We start from the raw sequence: 10,033 nt of genomic DNA, 5'->3' as shown, positions 1-10,033 counted from the left end.
GAGATACCCAGCATACACATGACAACATTATGAACAGTTCAATTAGAGAAAAGTATCAGCTTTTAGAACTTTGCTCTCTGTACTCGGGTCAGAAAGCATGGAAGTACACTAGCTTCCTGACAGAGTAAAATTATTGCCTTCTCCACACTGAGAAGAAAACAGCTCTATTAAAACTAACTTAGCGTTTCTCCAAAATGACAGGTTACAGCCTTTCTGATCTGACATTTATCCTTCCAGCATGAGGAAAGAAACTTTTATACTCCCCAAGTAAAAGAACATTTTTTCATTAAATCTAGTTTTTACCCCATGATTTTTCACCACAAATTTGATTGAAATTTTTCTTGAAGGAACATACAACGATCACAGCTTGTGTCAAGAATGAGAGTTTATTTCCTTTGATAGGAAGGGAAACATTTTCCCCCATACAACTTTTATGACAAGCCTTTCCAGAAAATGTGTGGCAAAAACAGATATATTGCTAAAAGGTATTGAACAAAAAACCAAAACAAAATGAAACAAAAAAAACAAAACAAAACCCCCAATATTTCAAGACCGGACCTTAAAATTTAGCTTTATTTTTTCCTTATTGTTCGTGAACGTTGACTTTAGTTACATTTTATAAAAGCATTTTAGCGAACTTTAAGTGTTAAAGGCTTTCTTTAAAACAAAATCTTTGTAACCTTAACATCTTTTACTCTTAGTAACTTTGCTATTACAGAAGGGTAATGTACAGTTACATCTTTCAAATTACTGTTTATGACCTGGAAAGCAAATATATCTTCAACATATAAACATCTGAACCCTTCCAGTTGACCAAACAGATCCATTGCTTGCTTATCTCTAAGACTAAATAAAATAGCATACAAGGTATTTTTCTCCCCTATGGTCAGTAAAATGACCTTGCAGGTAGAGTTTCATTAAGAAACATCTCTCCTCTTCCCCAGACTTTTTAAAAAAAAAAAAAAAAAGGTACACTGAATAGCAGTTGGTATGTTTACAATTTAACGTGCGAACAACAGGTATTGTATATTTAGTATTATGTGGCTAACATTTAAACTAAGCAAAAATACTTACTTCCAATTTCACACTGGCTGTAAACCACAATATAGAATCATTCTCATAAGCTAACTACTTTAGGGGGTAGACTAGAGACATTAAAAAGTGAGACTTCTGATGTTTTAAGTGTACCCTGCAAAATATTTTTAAAAATCCACCATATACTTAACATAATGCCTTTTAAGATTTATGCCTTCATTAAAAAAAAACAACAACAAAAAACACCACAACTGTTTTGCTATATATGTTCATTGCTATATTGCCCCCCCAAAGCCTTAGTAAGTGTACATTTTTTTTTTAACCAGAGATTAAATCTTACTGTGACACTTCATTCTAATTATTCAACCAGAACAAAAAAGTAAGCGACTGTCTGAATTTTGAAGCCAATTAACATTTAACATGCTTAACCTTCAGTAACTATCAGTTGACCTGTCACCAGTTTTGATTCTTGAACAGATTATGCAAAATACAATATTCTGAGATTGCAGACTATGCACCATTTTGGGCATGTTATAGATTTATGAATTAGAAAAACCCTGCAAGAGACTTACAAGCAGTTACTGTTAACGCAATGAACTTCAATTAATTAAAATTTTTAGTAAAAGCAGCCCTGAGAACATGGCTCAACTAGCAAGTCTAGTTGAAAAACCACCATAATCAAGCAAAAATTAGGAGGATCCATTTAAGTTGTTAAATAATGTTTACCAATATTTGAGGCAAGTAACAGCCTACAGCTCTCTGAAGAACTGGAAAGACAGAAGGAAAAACCCCAGAACAACAAAACAAAAAACAAAATAGGAGTAAAATACTTCCTAACCACTCCCTCCCAGTTTTCAAAGTCTTTTAACTTAGGCAAGTTACAGCAACTACTAGAACTTGCAGTTTGTCCCAATATTACAAATATCACCTTAAAAGTTAAATTTAGAAGCTAGTGCTACAAACCACACAAACATGCCATTAGTTTTAGAGTGGAGCTGAGAGAGGAAAGAAACTCCCCCCAGTCAAGTTTTATTAAATTGCTACATTTTTCATGAAATATTTTACTGGAGCTAGTCAAAAAAAAAAAAATTCTAAGTGTACTGTAAATGACAGTGAGCTAAGAGATGTTGCTATGAAATACATGGTTCAAGTGTCTGTCTTGAATTCAATAGGAACCCTTTAACATAATACCATAAAACTTAACTGGTGAAGTATCTGTAAGATGATTTAGCACACACAGGTTTATGCATGATCTACAGGCAATTCCATGTATACGATAACCCCATACTTCAAACTTTCATCGATCTTTAAGTGCATTATAAGGTGGATAAACAACAGGTAAAATTATCACATGCAATTAGATTCATATAGACCCAAACAGATTCTTTTGAGGTACCAAATCAAAAACCTAAGTCTTGCAGAATTGAGGGCAGTTTTACCCCTTAGGAAGGCATTTCTGACTACTTGAGAAATAAGTCTTTAGAACTTCTAGAACTCAATTTATTTAGGTGCATCATAATAGTACCCAGAAGCCCCAGTCAGACCAAGGCCCTACTACTGTACAAACCAAGGCAGGGGGGAAAGGGGTGGAAATGGAGAGGATTAAAGAAGACAACTAAAGTAAACACATAAGAGTTGCAAGCAAGTTGCATCCAATATTTGACTGCATCAAATGTTGTTTTGAAGGCTGATACACATTTAAGATTTGTACTAAAGCACAAAGAACAGAAAGGACTTGAATTTGTCCAGCCTTTAAACTGCAACATTTATAACAGTGATAGCATCTGGAACTTGCACTAACTAGGTTATATCACTGTTAGACTTTCCAGTTGATATCAGGCACCTCAACTTGTCATTGACAATATCAATAGCATTAGTCATATTTGAGCCACGTGATAGCCGTCTTTCAGAATACACACTGCCCCTTCCTCACAGTTTCCTATTAAAAGGGGCCAGCAAAAAAAAAAAAAAAAAAAAAAAAAAAAAAAGAGTAGAGTGGTGCGAAGTGGCTTTAGCTATTAAGAAAGCACTTTTAAACCTACTTTAGTTTGGACCCATTTCAATCTGTAGTCAGGTCCAGAGCCTTGCCTTGTAAATCTGATTTACCAATGTGTTCGAAAGAAGGCAGTTTCTATAAGGTCCTATAAAGCCTATATGGAGAGGCAAGTAGGTAGCAATATTTACATGCTGCTAAGATTTAGTTACAGTTCATTGTGCTTTAATTATGGACAAGGCAGCTATTAATGGCTAGCTTTAAGCTGCATTGGGCTTCTCCTCATGTCATGAAGAGACTGGCAAATAGGCGCATCTTGTAGAGGCACACTTCAAGTTGACTAAGGTTTACTATAACCAAGATGAGTTGTATGTACAAGTTTGTCTCAGAATAGCGGCTTTGAAACCTTGTGAGATATGGAGAATTCCTATTGTGGGGTTTTTTGAAAGTTAATTTATAGCAGCATAAAGTCTGGCTCCTACTACCAAAGAGAAGCAAGTGACTGTGAACTATGCTCTGTGTGGGTGTGTGCGCGCGCATGTGCGCGTGCACACTCCAAATGTTTACAAGTTGTCTTCAATTAGTTAACAGCCATTAAAACTTTAAGGCAAGTTCATAAACCAGTCTGTCAATTGAAGTGTTGCTTGTGAGGTTTAAGCCACAAGCTAAATGGTTGTTTTAAAAGGGAAAAAAACCCCTCAGTTTAAACAGAGGGATGTTTTCAGGTGTAAGATATAGACAAAGCAAGCTAGTGACTCTGTCACCACTTTCGCAAAGCTTTTCAGGTTCATTAAGCGTATCATGCATGCATATTCTTGGTGAATCAGGAAAAACTACTCTGCTGATGGCAGAAACCAGAGAATTTGTTGTGTACTCATAGGTTAGATAAAGTAACTAACTTCTAAATTGAGCCATAACTGTTTAGTGGTGTAGTCTGCCAAGCCTAGAGTTGGCATTTCAGTTGCCCAAGATCCAGCTTTGTTTCCTTTACATGAAAAGGCTGTGCATTTAGTTAGATGCTACAATTTATTTTGTTTTCAAATATTTTCAGTCCATGTGCTACAAAAAGCAAGTTTAACCTGAATGTTTACACCTAAATACTGGAAGCACTGCAACTGATTCCTGGGGAGTGTGTTACCCCTTTTATAGACCAAGATAAATACAATAGAAGAGAGCAATTGAACTGCATTTTTCTATTTTTATTTTTCCAAGTCTGACAAAGGCCTCGAGTGAAAGTCTGTAGCTTTAACATCCATTCTCACCTTTGTGTCCGCTTGACCCAACTATGCAATAACTACCCAACATTCTGATTGCCTGCCTCGACCACAGGTAGGCTTTGACACCATTTTTAATATATAACATTACAATAAGTAAGCCAACAAGTTGGCAAAGAAGAGTACAGAGGTAATACAGTTAGTTGCACATGGCCACCAGGACTTTGTCAAGCGAGCTGGCATTTTTGATCACTTGAGTTTCTTGGTCTAAAACTTGTGATTGGCACCTACAGGTCAGTGAAAGTCCCAAATCACAAAATAACATTTAAGTTAAAAAAAACAAACAAACAAACCCCAAAACAAAAAAGCCACCACGCAAACCAAACAAATAAACAGAATCCCCTACATTTATTATGTCAGTTCTACCTAAAGACCATGTCCAAAAAAAGAACTATTTGTGCTCTAGGTTAGTTTTTAATCCTAGATACCCTCTATCTAAAAGCCCCCTGAATACTGTACTTTGTCTGTTTGGACAGACAAATGTTTTGCTCAAGCAAATAAAATATACCCACTAGTGACACCTGATCAGGTTTCTTAGACCTATGAACTGAAACCCACAGGAATGTTAAAAAGACAGTCACACAAGTCATAAGGAATTAAAACCTCAGTGATTTTGAAAACTGCCAGTTAGCCTGCAACATTAATCTAGAATCCAGCACTATTCTGAAACAATTAAAAAAAAAAAAAAAAGAGGAAAAAAGAAATGAGGTTGTTTGTGAAGGCCAGAGCTTTGGTGACAATCAGAACCAAATTTAAAGATCTGTAGTTTGTCCAGACCTGAGCAGTTGCTCGAGCCTGGTGATCTTGTTTATTTGCAAGGCTTTATGGCTACAGCACATTCTTCATTCATTGCACATATAACTGATATCTAGAAGACAAGAAGAAAAAGAAAAAAAAAAAAAAAGTGTTAACAATGACGTACACAAGTACTCAAAACTGGGTACAGGACCATTTCCCCGTGCCCCCATGGTCTTTTTTTTTTTTTTTTTTTTCTGTTGCCTTGTTAATTTGCTTCCTTGATACCCTTTTTTGGGGGAGGAAAGAGAACACTGCTTACAGATGGGAAAAACAAAAAAAAAAAAAATCCAGTACCTTACTTTCAGTTCAGTGTGACAGCAGATGCCCAAGAGTAGCAGCACATTTGTTGAGCCCAGTCAAACTAATGTCTGTATAGATTGCATATTGTTTCAGTGGGGCTTTTTAGTGCTTGTATCCAATAGCTCACTGAACCAGCTTTAGATTAAAGCACCAAAAAGCCCTGCTGAAGTGCCTGATCTATACAGACACTAGGGAGATGGGTCAAACTGATGTACTTCCTCTTCTGGAGAAGTACTGGATATTTTTCCATATCTGTCACAGGCCATAATTGATGCAGCTAGCCCATCTGTGCTAGAACGTTATTAGGAGGGGGTTTGTACAGCTCTAGAAAAGGTTTGTGTCTTTGTTTATTTTTGCTGCTAGTCCAGCTTGTACTTAGCCCCAAATGAAAATCAAGCTATATAAGAGAGTGTGGCCACATGCCCCAAAAGGGTGGGCTTCTGCTGCCAATGTTAGCAGGCATGCAAGATTCTTTTACACCCCTAATTTCACTGCAGAAATGCATTTCAATCAGATACTAGCTCAACTTATTTTCACTGCAACATCAATGCCCCATCAGATGATGGGTATACTGAATCTAAGTTGGAAATCCTGCAGAACCTTAAGGAGGTCCTGGCTGCTTTCTGAACATGAAAGTGGCTCTGCTGGCTCTTCAACCGCTTTTTATTTTCTTACCTGCACATCTTCACTTGCATTGAATTTCCCTTCTATTTCTTTGCCCAGGTCACCTTCTGGCAACTTCAGATCCTCACGAACTTCACCACTTTCTGTTAGCAGGGAGAGGTATCCATCCTGAATACCAATCAGCTACAAAGAAAAGTTGCACTTTATAAAACTTTGCCACTTATTTGTGTGCCATAGATTTGCTGTTTGATAATAGATTAGTTTGTCTTGTGTTGAGTCCAAGTATCCTCTAGCAAAATAGATTAGAGGCCTCTTTAAGCACCAAGTACTAGGTTGCTAAGCACAAGCCATTTCACTTTAATATCTTCTAAAAAAGGGCTATTTTTAAGACTGAGAATTACAAGCATCTCCCAAGCTAGAGTTGCAAGTCTGACATCAGTGGTCAACTTTAAAACTCATTTACAAAGCACTTTGTAGCTGGCAGTATGACAATTTTACATCCTACAAGTCAGCAAGGCAACTCTTAGAATCAACGTAACCTGATGGGATGATGATCTGAAGACCACTCCAATAGCTCGTTTGGTTTTTTAAACTTCTAGATGCAGCTACTATTTATGAGTCTCACGGCTGCAGTTTTAGTCAACTGCTTATTCTATACACTGATCTTTCATGGAAGAGCTGGATAGCATTGTTAACTGAAACATCTTAGAGGCCTATGACAAGAGGCAGATGATACAAGTGATATGTAATTTGTCTGGTAAATTCTGGGCCACTTTTAATCAGAAAGTTGATTTCTATACCAAAAAGTTAAGTTGCCCTATTTAAGTAGGAACAGTAAGCAGCTAGTTCTGGACACAGCAGGCCAGAAGTTGCACATCAGGCATTAAGCATTGGCATTTTATATTTGGCACACTTATGGGCTTATAAGCCTTTAAAAACAAAAACCCCCTGAAAGGGGGGGGGGGGGGGGAAATCAGAGTGGGAGAGGAATATTGAAACAGGAAACTTCTAGTTTAAACACTTCCAGGACCACCCCCCCCAAAAGCACCATGCAAGCACAGAGCCAGGTCATGCAAATGACAGACATAAAAATATTTAAGGTACAGACATTTACATTTCAAAAAAGACTGGAGCTGCTGAATTCTAGGGAGTTCCTTGGACAAGCTGAGGATACAAAATTAACAAGACTTCTAACTTTAACACTGGATGAAGCAGTGTTAAAAGTTGGGGTGGTTTTGCTACATTTGTATCCTTCCCACTTAATCCACATAACACTTCAAAAAGGCCAGCAGCTGTTAACTCTTTAAAACTGTTCCAAAAGGGTGCACATCCACTCTACAGGGCAGAATACATGATGTGCATTGGAGCAATACAGCAACTCACTTCACACTGGTGGGGAGAGGTTTACCTGTCCATTCTCTACACCCACCAGACAGAGTCTTTCAATAGATGTTGGTACAGTCTCAGTCCAGATTAGATGGACCAGGGCCAACTTAGTTTATGATCAACATGAACTACTGTACCATCTCCCAACCCAATATTCCAGTGTTAAACTCTCAGTAACTGAGGCCAAGTTACTTGCCTTTTCTTAGAAGCCAGTTTTAATCGAGAGCAATTATTTCATATTGGATTTATGGGCAATTGACAGCTTAAGTGGTAACCTCTGCCAAGTGTAGTTCTTTCAGTTATGCAAGTCTATTCACAAAGCAAAGGAAGTTCCCCCCCCACCCCCTTTCAGACAAATGTTACAACTACTATGACAGCAGTTTGTGATCATAGTCCCTTTTCTACACTTTGAAGGTTGGTTTCAGGAGCAACAGAGTCTCTTTAGAAGAACTGTGCAACATACAAAAGTTAAAGGCTGAAGGCAAATTAAGTCCTACTCTCAGAAGAGGAGTCATTTTTTCTCCCTAGACCATGTAGTCAGACTAGTCCCCTATGCTCTTTAGTGAGCATGGAATCTCCTGTCCAAATTCTTAGCTCATGTTACCAGCTTGTATTGGCTGAGAGCAAGATGAAGACTCCTCAGATTTCAGGGGAAGGTTTTATATAGTGTTGGCAGTATAAGGAAAACATAACCAAGAAAAGGTTATCATCCCTAAGAACTGGGAAAGTATCTTCATTTCAAGAAAACACTGGACCCCATTATAAATTTTCTGCTTAAAGTTGTTGAACATTAGCAGTGCATGAGCTTAGTTTCTGATGTTTTTCAGTCCATTAAGTGTTACAAGCTAATTAATGCCAGGTCTCAACAGGAAGTTTGCTGCACCTCTAGGTCATCAGCCACTGCTAACCAAGTTCTTAATATCCAAAAGATTACATTATTTAGCTTAAGAACAGTATGAGGTTACTTGTCTTGGTATCCAGGTTTATTGTGGTTACAGTTAAGAAATTCTGTAGTCAGTTCACCAACTCACTTGATAGTCACTCCTCTTGATATTTGGAACATCCATGTTGTGAGTTGATGGGCAGATATCTTCATATTTTTTACCGGTAAAGATGTCAATACCAACCAGATGGACCTGCAAGAAGCAATTAACATCAAAACAAAGAATAAAAGCCTCCACTGGCAAAATGCTAAAGTCAGGCACAGGGGGTGGAGAGATGGAAAAACATTGTTTTATGCTATGGAGGCATCTTTAATTCCACCTAGATGACAGAGAACCAAGAGATTGTGTGCAATTTGAAATTTAGCTGCATGTTTCTAGTGGGACAGAGGGGAGGGCAACATTTTTAGAAACAGACCGTTTTCTGTGAAAAGAAGTCTTCGAGGGCCAGTTACAGTGGCATCACTAGATTAGATATCGATATAACTACAGAGTCCTTCCATCAGTATAGCTGTACCAGCAAGTTTTCTAGTCTGGCCAAGCCTACTTTGGCCAAGTAGAGGAATAAGCACCCCCTTCCACTTGTTTCTACATTAGCTGCAATTCTAACACATTGATTACCACCAAAAAAACCATGAATAGAGCCCCCCAATCAAGCACAGGCTTGTTTACTGCAACGCAAAAAGGTAATTCTCGACTATAGTAGGCAGAGAAAGTAACACTGAACTAAATTATTTGGATAAACTTCAAACACAAGCAAGATGCCTCTTCCAGCCAAATGATCCTCCAGGCTTGACCTGAAATGTTCTACCAATCTGCTGACGCTACAAGACCCAAACATTTCTAACAAGGACCTAACCTCTCACTTGCCACCATTGACAGTAGTTTGATATTAGAATTAGCTTTAAAAAAAAAAAAAAAAAAAAAACTACTGTCTTTATCAAGAGAAAGCTGGGGGTCCGACTACAACTTTGAGAGACAGGCAATAAGGTCTCCCCGCACCCAGAGCTGTCTAGTGAAGACGACCCAAGCTAGAGCACCGTCTGCTAGCTAGCTAAGCAGTGTGGGTTAGCGACTGTCAAGGGCGGGCTGGATGCGGCCTGCAGGTCCCCTAAAAAATATTAGAAAATTAATATTTATCTGCCCCTGACTGCCTGTCATGCAGCCCTGGACGGCTAAGTCTCAGTAAGTGGCTCTCTACCCAAAATTAAGCTGCCCGCCCCAGAATAGGTCTTTATATTTCTGCACCGTAAATGCCAGGCACGTGGACTCAGCTCCCTGCAGCGGTGGCGCAACTGCCTGCCCCGGCGAGGCCTTTCCAGCTCTTGGCAGCCGCTTTCCCCCACGGGGAGAGGAGAACCGGAGAGCCAAGGTGAAGCCCCGGGGGCCAGGCCGGCCGAGAGCCCCGGGGTAAGGCTCGGCTAGAAACGCCCCCCGCCCCCGGGGCGGCCCTACCTTGGCGTGGCCGTGCTTGCCGGTCTTGGACGTGGACATTTCGACGATCTTGCAGGGGCGGCCCTTGAGCACCACGAAGCCGTTCTTGCGCAGCGCCGAGCACTGCATGGGGTAGGTGGACGAGGCGCCCGCATCGCCCGTGGTGAAGTCCAGGTCGTCGGCCATGGCAGCAGCGCGGGGTCCGGCGGGGCCTGCGGGCGGCGGGGGTCAGCCACGTGCGCTACCCC

At 39.6% G+C, this 10,033-nt stretch overlaps 1 protein-coding gene across 1 annotated transcript; it reads right to left on the bottom strand.

Annotated features, from left to right (window-relative positions):
• Window positions 1-367: 367 nt before the first annotated feature.
• Window positions 368-10,020, bottom strand: EIF5A2 (eukaryotic translation initiation factor 5A2). The gene is made up of 4 exons (XM_006021726.3): window positions 9,807-10,020; window positions 8,442-8,546; window positions 6,076-6,207; window positions 368-5,170 (listed from the first exon to the last, which is right to left on the bottom strand). The coding sequence occupies exons 1-4, from the start codon at window positions 9,969-9,971 to the stop codon at window positions 5,111-5,113; spliced, it is 462 nt and encodes a 153-aa protein (XP_006021788.1). The 5' UTR covers window positions 9,972-10,020; the 3' UTR covers window positions 368-5,110.
• Window positions 10,021-10,033: the final 13 nt, after the last annotated feature.

This window comes from Alligator sinensis, unplaced genomic scaffold (assembly GCF_000455745.1).
Source record: "Alligator sinensis unplaced genomic scaffold, ASM45574v1 scaffold379_1, whole genome shotgun sequence".
NCBI classification, from domain to species: Eukaryota; Metazoa; Chordata; order Crocodylia; family Alligatoridae; genus Alligator; species Alligator sinensis.
The sequence above is the reverse complement of the archived record's forward strand: the minus strand, read 5'-3'. Positions and strand labels throughout refer to the sequence as shown.

Excerpts from the sequence above, each read along its gene's own strand:
- EIF5A2 (XM_006021726.3), bottom strand. The coding sequence starts at position 9,971 with ATGGCCGACGACCTGGACTTCACCACGGGCGATGCGGGCGCCTCGTCC. Across the intron at positions 6,208-8,441 it reads TCAAGAGGAGTGACTATCAA|CTGATTGGTATTCAGGATGG; the intron begins GTGAGTTGGTGA and ends TTTTCTTTGTAG. Across the intron at positions 5,171-6,075 it reads ATGCAAGTGAAGATGTGCAG|ATATCAGTTATATGTGCAAT; the intron begins GTAAGAAAATAA and ends CTTGTCTTCTAG.